This window comes from Arvicola amphibius, chromosome 2 (genome assembly GCF_903992535.2).
Source record: "Arvicola amphibius chromosome 2, mArvAmp1.2, whole genome shotgun sequence".
Lineage (NCBI taxonomy): Eukaryota > Metazoa > Chordata > Mammalia > Rodentia > Cricetidae > Arvicola > Arvicola amphibius.
In genome coordinates, this window is record NC_052048.2 from 59,761,986 (window position 1) to 59,776,296 (window position 14,311).

Here is a 14,311-nt window from a genome sequence, read left to right on the forward strand (position 1 = left end):
GGGCAGGACCTAGGAAATCTGCTTGGATGATATTCCAGATACGCATCCTGGTCCCCACCTCTTGCTGGACCTCAGTTTCTTCATGTGAGATGGAGGCTGGAACAAGGGCACCTCCTAAAGGCCATCTCTCATAGACACTCTTGTCCTAGGAGAACAGAGGACAGATCCTCTTTTGAGGTGTTCCAGCAGTGCCAGGAGGGATGGGCTTGGTGAGGTTTGCTTTGCTTTTTAATCTTTCATAAATATAGTCCAAGACAGAGTGACCGTTCTCGATCTCTATCACTTGGCATTGTAGAGACCAAGTCTGTGACAGAGGGATGGGTACTGCAGGCAAAGCCTAAATGAAAAGGGATCAGAACAGCCTGCTGAGGGATAGCAAAGGAGGAGCATGGAGCAGAAGACAAAGCCTAAGAGGTCAGCAGGGGCCAGGATCCTGGAGCACCGGGATCTCGGCAGAGAAGTGTCACCAGCTCACCTGCAGTCAGACGCCGCTGATACCCAGCCTGTGACGCTGCCCGTGTCTGTGTCTGTGGTGGCAGTGAAGAAGCAATGGTGTGCCCCAGCAGCTGCTGATCGGCTCCTAAGTTGGGGAGCTCAGGGTTCCCGAGCCCTAATGGGGCAAGGAGCTCTCTGTATTAAAAGGAAGTTCTGTGTCCCTCACAAGAGCCACAATTACCTTTATGCTAGGTTCTGAGGTGAGGTCCCACCACCTGCCCTGTTGGGTGCCCTAGACCCCATGAAGCTTTTGGTCCTGGATCCCCTGTGGAGATGGTGGCATGAAAGATTCAGAAACACCCAAAATCTGTTCTTGGCTTTGAGTCACATCTCATTCATCCAACAAATATTTATTGAGGGCCTACTATGTGCCGGGCTGTTTAGTAGTAGTAAGTTATCGAGTCTTCCTCTCGCTAATGCCAGGATCCCAGAAAGCGAGAGCACTGCTTAAATGGGCCCAACAGTAAAGAGTCGCTACCTGTCACTAGCCAGTCTCTCGAGTGTTCATACTCTCTCCCAGCTACTTGATACTGCTCTCAGGAACCACTGCCAGGGCCTGCTCTGCTGTCCTAGGTTGAAGTTTTTGCCTCCTTCCCCCAGTCAAGTGAGATCAGTGGTCCAGCAAGATGGGGAGCCTAGCTCACAGGTCTTACCTAGGCCCTTCCACAGTGGCCTCTCATCCCATCCCAGCTCCTTAGGGACCCCCATCACTTCTTCAGGGACAAAAACAAGGTGTGATCAGAGCCACTGGGAGAGTTCAAGCAGGGCTAACAGCCCCCACCAAGACCGTAAACTTGCACCTGGTGAAGATGGACCCTTTTCCCCAAAGCAACTGGATGTCCAAGGCTTTAGTGGGAAGGCTGAAGGGCCTCCAGTTCTGGTGCTGAGCATGGACATCTAGGATGCGGCCTAGGAATGGGTCTTTATTAACACACCCCTGAACAACCTTTTTGGAGTCAGAATACAGGAAGCAGCAATTCCAAACTAAGGGTCATGGGGCAGGTGGCAGGGCCCAGGGTAGGTAGCAGGCACACAAGGTGGTCAGCATGGACAGCAAGAGAAGAAGCAGGAACTTCTAGGGAGAATGGAAAACAGGAAATGAAATTACGTCGGGGTTCAGCAGAGCTGCTCCCTAAGCTGGTCTTCCCAAGAGCCTGAGGAGAGTGGCAAACCACTGGGGGAGGGGGGTTACTGTGGTGGCACAGCAGGAGTATGGAGAAAGAGGCATCAGGACTGACATGTAAGTCAGTTAGCAAAGAAAGCCGGGACGCCCACCTAGCCATGCTAAAGGAAAGCCCACACTGTACAAGTGCAGAAGGCAGCTGCTATGTTAATAACATAAAGGATGAGAAGTCTGGTGCCAGGTGGCTTTTCCCAGTTCACTGGCATTGCTGCCACCCTCAAGAGTGCCCTTTTCTTTCTTAATAAACTGCCTCTATTTCTATCACTATCCATGTGTCCCTTGTTAGGTCTCAAACACTGGACAAATGGCTGAGGTGTCCATTAACATATCAAAGCGGACACTGGCCAGCTGCCCGCACACTCAGTGCTTGTGACTCCAGCTCTTCTTACCCAAGGGCTGGGCTTCTGTGCTCCTCCTCCGCCCCCCAACCCCATCGTTTTGGCTAAAGAGGCCTCTAGGTCTCTTAGCCCAGGCTGCCTCTTTTGCTCCTCCCCCTCAAGGTCAGCCTGGACTCTCCCCTCTGCCTGCTTTCTCCCTTAGCTCTACAATGAAAATCTTCTCTAGACGCTGGGAGCAATAGTGTCCTCCTAGTTCATTCATCTGCCGAAACCCAGGAGCAGCATAAACGAGCTCCCTTCCCAGGGCCTCAGCCTCTGGAACCAACTGATAAGATATGACATGTTATGTCCCGATCATTTGTTTATGCTGGCTGCTGTCACCCACAAAATTTGATTCCAAATTCTACCCCCCCTCTATCTGTTCTAACCACTTGTCTCTCCCGCTCTACTCTGCAAGCCCAGCTCACATGTCAAACAATACTCCTGGACATTTAAGCAGATGCCCTCCAAACTCAGATCTGTGCGCACTACAGCACCAGAAGCTGAAATGGGGCTCAAGGCACACAAAGAGCAGAAGGGGATGAGAAAGGAATCTAGACCTGGCCTAGGCCAGTAGTGCGATGCTGTCCAAGATACTGAGCACAGCGCGTGCGCACACGCGTGGTGGGGTGGTGGGGGTGGGGTGGTGGGTGGGGTGGTGGGGGTGCGGGGCCCCACCCCCATCCTCCAGTCTCTGCATGGCCCTGCACAGCTCTGGAGTGGGGTAGGCGAGAGAGAGCAGTGACTCTGGTACAGCTTCTCAGGCCCAGCACCCAGAATCAGAACTCTACACCTAGGCTGCAAGGGTCTCCATGGTGAAGCCCTGGCCTGCTGGCTCATGATCCTTTCCACAGGGGCCTCTTTAGGACACATTTCCTCAGAACATCAAAGCCTCTGCTAGGTTCCAGCATAGCCAGGACTGTCTGCAGCTGGGGTCTGCCCACATCTGGAATCCCACTGCAACCCCTCTGCTCATCTCCCAATCTGGAGGGGCCCCCCAGGCTCTTACCATTGACCAGCAAGCCCCCCATTATTGCCCAAACTAGGGAGTGGAGACAAAAGGGGTCCCAGTTGAATAACAAGGCCTCTTGCGGCTTCACGATACTCATTTGCATCTTAAAGGCACCTTCCCACCATCCTAGTGGCTGAGAACTTCCCCTTTGTGCTCCCATCCAGGCCTAAAGCCACTTGATGTTCCTAAAGGGGGAGCACCTCTCCCTCACCCCATCTTGCTGGCCACTGCAGAAGGCCAGGGCACACACAGCCAGGACTTCAGAGCAGCACGGGCCCTCCCTCCCTTTGCCAGGCTCTGCCTGTTACAACCCAAACTGAACTCAACGTCACACCTACAGCAGACCCTCTCCCTCCCCCCTGCCCCCCCCACCCGCCAGATATGAATGGGCACCCCAGTGAGGGCACTGTCTGTCAATCTCTAGCTAACAGACTTCCAAGTGCCCAGATCTCTCACTTGTGGCTACTGTGGTCACACACACCCCATCCTCTCCCCCTTCCCTGTTATTTGCTGCAAAATGAGAGAGCCTGACTTCAGGCTGTGAACCCTCATCCTTCAGGGACCCAGACTCTGTCTGCAGACAGCCATGTTGCTATCTGTCCATGGCATTAATAACTCTTCTAATGAACTCCTTACCCTCACAATCCCTCTCATTGTCCTCTCTGAACCCCACTATTCAAGACCTTTCAGCTTGTAGGGAACAGGTGCCCCCCCACTCAGTCAAAGTTGTGGGATCTTAATCCTGGTCTTCCTTCCCTGAGTCTGTGTGTATCACTTCAACCAGGCTGTACTTTGCTTCCTGTCAATCATTTTCTGAAGCTACTTTCTCTACATGAATATGAGACTGGTACTCAAGCTGTTAGAACCAGGGCCTGGGCCTTAGCAGTCCAAGAAGTTCTGCCATCAGTACTCAACAGGTCTATCAAAGAAGCAGTAGAGAAGAAAGATTTAGTGACCGTACAGGGAAGGGGAACAAAGAGACCCAACAAGAGCCCCAGCATCATCCTACCTACCATCTTGTCCAGCACAGAGGTCAGACACGTTGTCGGAATCTGAAATCTCTTTCCAGAAAACAAGCTCCCCTCTACATTCAGCCTTTTCCTTTCCCCAAGAGGAGATTCATGGAAACATTCCAATGCAGCAGGAGCATATAAGTGTCAACAGTCGCGACCCCTATGGGATTAAATGATTCTTTTTCAGGGGTCGCCCAAGGTCATCGGAAGACACAGATACTTACATTACAAAATTAGTTATTTATTAACAACAAAAATACTTTTCTGTCTGGGGGTATTAAAGAGTTGCAGCGTTAGGAAGGGTGAGAGCCGCTGCTGGAGACCACCTCCACTCTTGCCAGTGATTAGCTGTCAGATGAGCTCACCAGAATGTTACCTGCAGCAGCCTCCTCCAGCTGCCCTGGAGGAATGGCGAGTCTGTGTATGTGCGGACCTCTGACAGACTCAGGTGCCCTGTTTCCAAGAGAATGGCAGGACACACTAATTATTCCCTGAAGGAAGTTTACAGCCAGCAGACTGCCAGACTCCAGAACATGAGAGCGCTCTGAATGTAATGAGCTCGGCCCAATTAGCCTTGCCATCCCTCCCAACTGTTCTTACAGCTTTGGTGTTCAGCATTCCTTCCCTGGCGTGCGAGCTGGTGTTGTGCCTACTCAGCTGCCAGGCAGAAAACCTTCCTCACTCTGAAACCACTAAGAAGGGACTCCACTCTGCCTCAAGGGCCTGAGCGCTCTCCTCGGAGCCCCACCATGCTCTTTCCATAGTATTAATATCCAAATAAATCCTCTACTCCAATGGCAATCAGCCTCAGTGTCTTCCTTGAGTCCAGTCCCCAAAAACTTTCCGTTACAGGAACGTCAAAGAGAAGGGTCACTCACTTCAAATGCCGTCTGACTGGGTGTGGGGAGCTCACATCAGGCAAATTATCAAGTCGTGGGGTTGGGATTGCTGTTAAGCCTGCTTTGATCCCTAGCACACACATGGTAGAAAGAAAACTGCTTCTCACCAGCTGTCCTTTGACCTACACACACACACACACACACACACACACACACACACACACACACACACACGTGGTGGCATGAAGGCCCTCCCTTTCCACCTCACTAAATACAATTCTAAAAAATTAAATAGCAAGTCTCTGTCTAGAAAAAAATGCATACAGACACAAAAACAACAATAACAACAAAACCCCACAAGCCAGAGCCAAGCCCACAGCTAACAGAGAAGCACATCTGATGGCGGGAAGGCCATGAAGGAAACAATACTGGGAGGCAGCTTTGTGTGCCCTGAGACTGCCACGTGCAGCTGCCTCGAGGCAGGAACCCTCAGGGGAGTGTAAGGAAGAAAAGGGCTAGCAGCTGAAGCTAGAGCCAGGGAGGAGCCTGGACCGGTGGCTGCAGGGCTCACCCTGCCGGATGCATAGCCACTGGAGTCTATTAGCAGAGGCTGGCACCACGTCCCTCTCACAGATGTGGGGTGAGGTGAGGGTAGAGGCTTGGACAGATATGGGGCAGGTTGACTGTCAGCAGCATCAGGAATACGCAGCCCAACACAGCGGCCAGCACTGCCTGGAGACCTCCACTTAGGTGAAGGGAGGTCCTTGCCTGCTTCTCAAAAAACACTTCAGAATGAGAGTGGAGAAAAGCTAGAGAGGCTCAATATTCAGACAGTTAAAAGTGAGGGAGGAGAGAAAGGTAGGGGAAAGTATGGGGCATGAGAAAAGAGGGGAGCCCCTCATCCCAGAATCCGGCTGAAGCAAGAATTCCAACACGAGTAACTGATTAAGGCTGTCTCTTTCCCCAGCTATCAGCCGGCATCTTCCACGATTCTCACCAGGAACCCCATTTACAGGGAAGACACACATTTACAGGGAAGACACACATTTACAGGGAAGACACACACGTTGCACCCTCTGCAGTCCTCGTGGCTCTGGGTTTTAGCTAACCAGGTAATCTCAGCCAAGGCATCAAAAAAAGATGTGAAAAATATGAGTATCTGAGTTCAAATCCCCAGCACCCCATAAAAGCCCAGGAAGACAGCATGCCTTTAGAGTCCCAATAATGGCAGCAGCAACAGGCAGAGCCTGGAGTATCACTGGCCAGCCAGTCTATCACAATAGCTCTAGGTCCAGTGAGAAACCCTGTCTCAGAAAACAAGGTGGTCAGGCTGAGACAGCTGAGAGGTTAAGAGCGCTGAGTTAACTCAGTTAACTTCTTACAGAGAAGCCAGGTTTAGTTCCCAGCGGCCACACAGCGGCTCACAACCATCTGTAACTCCAGTTCCTAGAGTTTTCTTCTGACCTCTGCACACATGCAGGCATACATGCAGGCAAAACACTCATATAGACAAAGTAAACTATCTTTAAAAACTAAGGTGAAGCATGACAAGAAGACACCCACACACACGTGTGAGTGTGTCCCCACACGCTTTATGCATGGAGGAAGGGAAAAGGAAGGAGGGTTTCTTAGCAATCTTTTGAGATGTAACTTGAGAGCCACCAAATGGTACATACAGCTAGGGATCCTGACTCCTTCAGGGAAGCTGTGTCTCATTCTCTCGAGCATCCTTCTAGCCCATCTCCAGCTCCACTTCGTAATGGCTAGTCCTCATTCTTTCTACAGCAAAACCACAAACTAATTGGGCCTGAGCAGAGGTCTCTAAAAACTGAAGGGAACTCTGAATGTGATGGTGTGGAGCTGTCTGTGGCCTTCGACACACCTACTGGTAATCCGCAATCCCAAGACAGGGGCATGGAAGCGAAAGGAGGGAAAGGAAGGGGGGAAGGAGAGGAAAGAGGAAGAACGGAGGGGGAGGGGAGGGGACTGGGTGAGAGCAGCTGAGAGCCAATCCCTGGTGCCCATCTGGGTCTGTCTGCACATCTGTAAATCTAGCACTGCCAAGGCAGACACAACAGATGCCTGGAGCTAGCGGGCCAGCCGGGCTAGCAGCTGGAGATCCTGTCTGGGAGAATAAGGTACAGAATGACTGAGAAAGACACCAAGTCATGCATGTGTGTGTGTGTTGTCTTTATAACAACTTTCTAAAGTTACATTCTCCAGAGGAGATCATTTACAGTATGGTTTAAAGATTTAAGCGAAGCTTAAAATGCAAGTAGAGCTTAAGAGTGGGCTAAAAATTATATGATCTGGCTCACTTTTTAAAATCTTAAATAATTTGTCTTTTGTGCTAGACAGTGGAGGCCCATGCCTTTAATCCCAGCACTTGAGAGGCAGAGGCCAGTGGAGCTCAGTGAGTTCGATGCCAGCCTGGTCTACAGAGCCAGTCCCAGGACAGTCTGGGCTACAAAGAGAAACCCTGTCTCAAAAACCAAACAAACAAAACTCATTTTGCAAACGAAATAAGATGTTTCTAAGAGCTGCATCTGAAGGTCAGCCACGAGAGAAGTGCCAAGCTGACATGACTGAAGGTGACATTGTGTCCCTGGCCAGCGGCAGCTCATCTGATGCGCCAATGTCTTATGAAAAGTATATTTTTGTGGGCAATTTAGGGTTTAGCAGTTGTATTGAAGTTTCTTGACTCTTATCAAGAAAGACAAACTAGACCAAGAGGGAGGGGCTCTCCTCATGGCACCTTCCCTTTCTTCCCAAGGCTATCCTACCACAAACTGACAAGAACCAACAGTCTGGCCGGGAGGGGTGAAAGACAAATCAGCCCTTCTGCCTGAAGCTCGAGGTGAGCCTGTGGGCAGCATCCTAGTGCACAGATCAGGAGGCATCAGGTTTCTGCTTGCTGGGAGGAGGAGTGGGTGCCATCAGCCCAAGGTGTCTGAAGTCACCAGGATGAGCTGCTCTGGAAATAGCGGGTTGAGTCCAGGAGAGAGCTTCCCCACACAGACTGTGTCTCGGTGAACGAGTTCCATAGGGTCTCCTCCTGAGGACAATGGGGGCAATTCTGGCTCTGATCTCTGCTAAACCCCTGCCTACTTCCTGATGATCCTTACCACCCCTCCTTTGATGGGGTGTGTTGGGGCATATCTGCACACTGTGTGAAGGTGTGAGGCTGTGATTGGTGTAATAAAAAGCTAAATGGCCAATAGCTAGGCAGGAGGTATAGGCGGGACTTCAGGACAGAGAGAGGAAGAAGGAACAGGAATGGAGGTACTGAGAGATTCGAGAAGATATGGAGGAAGCAGGGTGGGTGGCAAGTAATAAATGAAGAGAAACGGGTTAATTTAAGTTATAAGAGCTTGTTAAAAACAAGCCTGAGCTACAGCCGAGCTTTCACAATTAGTAAGTCTTCATGTCATTAATTGTGAGCTGGCGACCCAAAGAAAAACTGACTACAGGGGTGGGGGAGAGGCAGGTGGACCCAGTAGTTTGAAAGGCATCTCTGATGGCCAAGAATCTTGAGTCTCCCTTTCTTCATGAGACCAGTGGAGCGAGTTAGGGCCTTCCTGATCTCCAGGCAAACTCTCCCCTCACTCAAGAGGCCAGGGACCTGCTTGACACCTATCAGCGTAAAGTTGGCATGGTCTCTAGGAGGTATCTACTATGTCCTTCACAGGCTGGCCACTGCCTGAACCATTCATTCCCTTCTCTACCTACAAGCCCTCCCTTACCAAATGCTGCAGTATTCAACCCCCAAAGCCACTCCCTGTCACACCCTCTCAGGGACATGCCTCTGGAGCTCATAACCTTACAACTTGTCCATCCAGAAGCCCCCCATTTCGTTTAGATGGGACCAGGGACAGCTACTTAAGCATCACAAAATGGGGTACTTGGTGCCAGGGAATGGTGAAGCAGTGTCTGGGGAGAGGCCCTTGTGGTCGTACCAGCGCTGACACGTCCTTGGGACGTCTGGTGCCTAGAGCCCAAGATCCCAAGCAAGCAACTTCAGGGCACCTCCCTTCTGCTGTCTCCTTAGGATCCAAAGGAGACCCCCGCCCCAGAACCTTCTCGTTCTTCGCATTGCTCCTGTCGGCCGCATGAGGGCGTACCCTGTGTTAGTTGGGACAAATTAAAGCCCAGCCTGCGGGTAGGCCTGTGGTCCCCGGGGCCCAGACCTAAATCGGGTGCCAGAGGAGCACCCTTGGCTGCCCCCTGCAAAGCTCTGGGCCTTGGGGTCTCGCCCTGGGCCCACGATAATCGTTCTCAAACCGTGCGCCCCCCTCCTCCACGCTCGTGTAGCCTGGGGTACACACCTCTGTGCCCCTCCGCAAAGCCCCTCCTAGGTGCAGGCTGCCTCTGCGACGCGCAGCGGGCTCGGACCCTGGCCAGGGCACACTGCTGAGGGTGCAGCCGCGCCCGGAAGCCACGGGCGGAGGAGCCAGCGGCCGCGGAAGGCACTCCAAGAAGCACAAGTTGGCGCTGGCCTGCGCCCAGGCTGTTGTTGTTCTCAACGTGGTCCGCCACGGGGAAATAAAAGCAGAGCGGGACGCGCTCCCCACCAGAGCGCAGCGCGCACGCCCAGAGCTCAGGAGCCGGCGCAGACCCGCCGCGCTCCCCGCAGGCTCTCCGCATCCCACCCCCGAGCCCCGCCGCGGCCGGCCCGGCCCCCGCCCGCGCCCCAGCCCTGCCGCCCGGTCCTAGGCCCGGCCGCGGCCGCTCCCGCCTGGAGCCGCCGCGCGCCCCCAGCCCACCGGCGCCGCCGAGGCCCCTCGCCTTCCTCTTTCCGGCGCGGCCCCCAGGCTACCGCGCGCCGCCCGCCACTAACCCGCTGGCCACCATGTCCGTGGAGCTTGAGGAGGCCCTGCCGCGGACGAGCGCCGACGGGACGGCCCGCAAGACGGCCAAGGCGAGCGGCCCGGCGGCGCCCGCGCAGCCCAAGAGAAGGAAGAACCGCAAGAAGAACCAGCCGGGCAAGTACAGCCAGCTGGTGGTGGAGACCATCCGCAGGCTGGGCGAGCGCGGCGGCTCGTCCCTGGCGCGCATCTACGCCGAGGCCAGGAAGGTGGCGTGGTTCGACCAGCAGAACGGGCGCACCTACCTCAAATACTCGATCCGGGCACTGGTGCAGAACGACACGCTGCTGCAGGTGAAAGGCACCGGCGCCAACGGCTCCTTCAAGCTGAACCGCAAGAAGCTGGAAGGCGGCCCCGAGCGGCGCGGAGCCTCGGCGGCCAGCAGCCCCGCGCCCAAGGCTCGCCCGGCGGCTGCAGACAGGACGCCGGCCAGGCCGCAGCCCGAGCGGCGCGCGCACAAGGGCATGAAGGCGGCGGCGGCTGCCGGCGCGAAGAAGGTGAAGAAGGCGGCCAAACCCAGCGTGCCCAAGGTGCCCAAGGGCCGCAAGTGACGCCCCCACGGTCTGGCGACGTTGTCAAGTTTTTCAGTCTCTACCCCGCGGTGTACCGGTTCCGTACGGTTCGGCCTGGCCCAGGTCCCCCACTCCCTGTCCCTTTCCCGCCCCTCCCCCAGCGATGCTGCGTTCTGTTTGCTTTAGGTTTTTGAAACGGCCCTGGCGACGCCTCCATTGGCTCTCACCCTTGGCAACGGCCGTCGTCATGGTTACCGGCCCGGCGGCGCCAATGGCCTGGCGGCGCCTGCCTGCCTTGCCCGCCGCTGGCCGCCCCGCGCTCCGGTTGCGCGGCGCCTTGCTCCGCCCGCCGCCCTCCTGGGGCGCAATAAACGGTTCCAACCTTGACCCCTTGTCGTTGTCTTGTGGGGCTGTGGGGGAAGTCGAGGTTTCTAAACTCAGCCTGACAACTGGCAGCCCGCGCTGGCGGAAGTGGGACAGGTGTGCCCTGAGACGCTGGCCAGCAGAGAACACAGCACCTATAAGAAGTGTGAAGAGAGTGCGTTCCCAGGCTTGGATCATTGCGCTGTCCAGCGTATACTGATTAGCTGGCCACATTGTTGGGGGTTAGAGCTCAGGGTCTGGTCTAACTGGACAATTTTGCAAATGGAAAACCCGCAAAGTTCTAGCTAGAACAGTGTGTACACGTACGAGGTGGGGGTGAGCTGGGGCCAGGTTAGGGAAGAGATACGGGGTGCTATTTCTCTGTCACTTTTAAAAAGTGGGGAAGGGCCCTGGGTCAGTAGCTGAGGGTGGGAAGGGCCCAGCGTTTCTTGGCAGGTGTGAACATGAGGCAGACCCAGCTACCTGAACAAAGTGGTCACTTCACTGCCTTTTGAAGTCTGGTACCTGACTGAAGGTTCCCTGAAAAAGGCATGGCCAACTACCATGTGGAATTGGGCTCTACCTTCCCCAAGCTGGTGGTCAGTGACTGAGGTAATGACTCCCAGAAGGCTCAGGCCCTGTCCACAGGGCCATGACTGGGGCTAGGCCTAGGGAACAGCCTTGCCCAGCCTCAAGGATATTTTTTAAAGTTTCCTGAAGACTACGGTTGGCTTTGCCTATCTGAGTGTTCCCAGTACTCTACAGCCAGCAGGGTGAAATCCCTACCTTGTCTCCCGTCTGCCTGCTAACCCTCTTTGGAGACATTTCCTGAGCTCTGGGGCTCCTCGGCGCCTTTTGAACTGTCGTTTTTCCCTAACTCCCGCTACACTCCTGCCTTCCAAGGGCTTACCCCCTCGTGCTGCTGCCCATTGTCCAGCCCCTGGAAGGCATCCCATCCCTTGGAGATGTTGGTTCTTGGCTTCTGGCTTTCATCCCATGCCCACATCAAAGCACACAGAGTACTCCTCAATAGGTGTCTTAGGGTTTCTGTTGCTGTAATGAAGCACCATGACTGAGGCATTTGGGAAGAAAAGGGTTATTTGGTCTGCACATCGTAACTATCACTATATTGAGGGAAGCCAAGGCAGGAACTCAAACAAGTAACCTGGAGGCAGAAGCTGACACAGAGAACATGGAGGATGCTGCTTACCGGCTTGCTCCTCCTGGCTTGCTCACTCTGCTTTCATATAGAACCCAGTACCACCAGTCAGGGGTGATACCACCCACAATGGGCAGGGCCCTCCCCCATGAATCGCTAATTAAGAAAATGTCCTACAGGCTTGCCTACAATCTGATCTTGGGGGTCATTTTCTCAGCTGAGGTTCCCTCCTCTCAGCCGACTCTAACTTGGGTCAAGTTAACAAAACCATTAAGCAGAGTAAGTCAGGGCCCCTGCACATTGTACAAGTCCTTTAGGGACTAAGCCCACCCCAATGTCAGGTTACAGGGCTGGGGGAATGCTGAACCCCTCCAGCCCCAGGGGTGGTCATGTGACCTAAGACCTGGCCAATGAGTGCTTAGGTAGGTTGTTAACTTGGCTTCAGTTTGAGATGGAGACAGATTCAATGCCAAGCAGCTGGAGGGCTTCTCTGGACACTATCTAGAATGACTAAATGGTAGGAATATAAGGCCAGAGGTGCCACCAGTCCTGGGGCAGCAGCATGGCTCTGGTTCTGAACGGCAACTGCTGTTCTGGCCACTTGTCACAAGATGGAGGCTGAACACCGATGGCAGTGTTAAAGTGTGCCAAAACCTCACCTGGGGTCCTTCATTCAGCGTTTGCTGGATGGCCCTCTGGACAGTGTCAGGCTGTGGACGGGACAGAGAAGCCCACAACATCAGGACTAGCACAGATCTGAGGTCTGGAGATGCTTCTGGGGGGTGAGAAGATGCAGCAGAGATTAGCAGAAGCCAGGCTCCTGGGTCAACCAGAGCTCAACAGGAAGCAGAAACTGAGGGGACACAGGAGCCAATGTTGGAGTCTGACACATTATGGACATTCTCTAAGGATGTCTTCACGTCAGTTGGGACCTGAAGCCACAGCAGGCAAGCCTCCCACTAGCTGAGATGGTACCCAGCACAGAGTGAAACCTGTCATGATGAGAGCATCTTGGAGAAGTCAAGACCCTTGTTCACTGTTCCTAGCGACAGGAAGGCTGGGGAGTATGGTGCCAGGCTCTGGACGTCAGGCAGTTCAGCAGATAAGCAAGTGACATGGTTCCTTCCTTCTAAATCTGGCGGGAATCTGCCCACAACCCCTCCCCACCCCCCCAATGGGTTGTTCTGGGGATGAGAGGAAGGAGGGTGTATTAGGGTTCTCTAGAGAAACAGAATTTATAGAATCTATATAGAGAAAGGAGATTTATTAGAATGGCTTACAGGCTGTGGTCCAGCTAGTCCTACAGTGCCTATCTGCCAGTGGAAGGCCCAGGAACCCAGGATTTCAGCCCACAGAGCTGGACTGGATGTCTCAGCTGGTGCTCAGTGTATGCTAGAATCCTGAAGTAGGCTCTAGTGCCAGAGAAGGGACGGATGTGTCAGCAAGAGAGCCAGCAGGCAAAGAACAAGCTTGCTTCTCTCAGCTCAAGCTGTGGCTCAGGTAAAAGATGTCTTTTCTCACCTGAAAAATCCAGAGTAGGAGTGAGCCTTCCCACTTCAAATGATTTAATTAAGCAAATCCCTCACAGGTGTGCCCAGCCATTTGGGTTTTACTTAATTCCAGGTGTAGTTGAGTTGACAACCAAGAATAACCATTACAAAGGTGGCTCCCACAGGCCATAGGCAGGATAGTGCAACCAAGTCAACTTATGCTAGAGCCCATGAAGTAGCTCATTCAACTGAGTTTTGTCAGTCAAAGTGTTTGCATTCTCCTTCAGATGTACGACCTCCTTCTCTAGAAGTTTTGTACCAGTCTGTACCATGTCTAAAAGTACCTCAGCTGACTGAAAATTGTTAGTTAAGGTGGTCGTGTCCTTCCTCAGAGTCCCAACTTCTTTCCTAAGAAGCCTGGATTCAGTCTGTAAAGACTGCACCATTTCTAAAAACGCCTCATTCTTAGCCCTATTGTCAAACCATATTTTTAAGAAAAAAATATTGAGGACAAGACTAAGCCCCAGAAATAAATATAGTGAGGTAGAAGGGACATCCTGTACATCTTGTAAATCCTCGCACATGGTGTTAAGTAAAGAGGCTATTGAAACCTTGGACAGTTAGGTTATCTGACAAACTGTCCTTTTAAATCAGCAACTTACGAATTATAAATCTCACCTGTGGTTTAGTTAGCTGGAGTAGGTGCAATAACCATTACCTGCCAGTAGGTGTCACGGTGCACTTGGAGCCGCGTGCTTGGTTTAAATCTGATTTTAGAGTTAAATGCTGAAAGATATGCTTAGATTAAAAAGCTATTTAGTATAAATCACAGACTGTGTGTTGCATGAAGGTCCCTGGCTGTTCAACAGCCTCACGAGACAGTTGGCAGAGGGAGGCAGGCACCTCCTGCTCAGGACAGGGGGCGTGTTGCCTGCCCTGGAGGTGGCAGAGCTGGGCTGGGTGTGAGCTCCTCAGCTGTTGCCCACTGCGGCGGTGGTGGCAC

The 14,311-nt window shown here is 53.3% G+C and overlaps 1 protein-coding gene across 1 annotated transcript; it reads left to right on the forward strand.

Moving 5' to 3' along the window:
- Positions 1-9,768: 9,768 nt before the first annotated feature.
- Positions 9,769-10,683, forward strand: LOC119807473 (histone H1.10). The gene has a single exon (XM_038319455.1). The coding sequence runs from the start codon at positions 9,769-9,771 to the stop codon at positions 10,333-10,335; it is 567 nt and encodes a 188-aa protein (XP_038175383.1). The 3' UTR covers positions 10,336-10,683.
- The last annotated feature ends 3,628 nt before the right edge of the window (positions 10,684-14,311 follow it).

Coding starts and splice junctions, on each gene's coding strand:
- LOC119807473 (XM_038319455.1), top strand. CDS start 9,769: ATGTCCGTGGAGCTTGAGGAGGCCCTGCCGCGGACGAGCGCCGACGGG.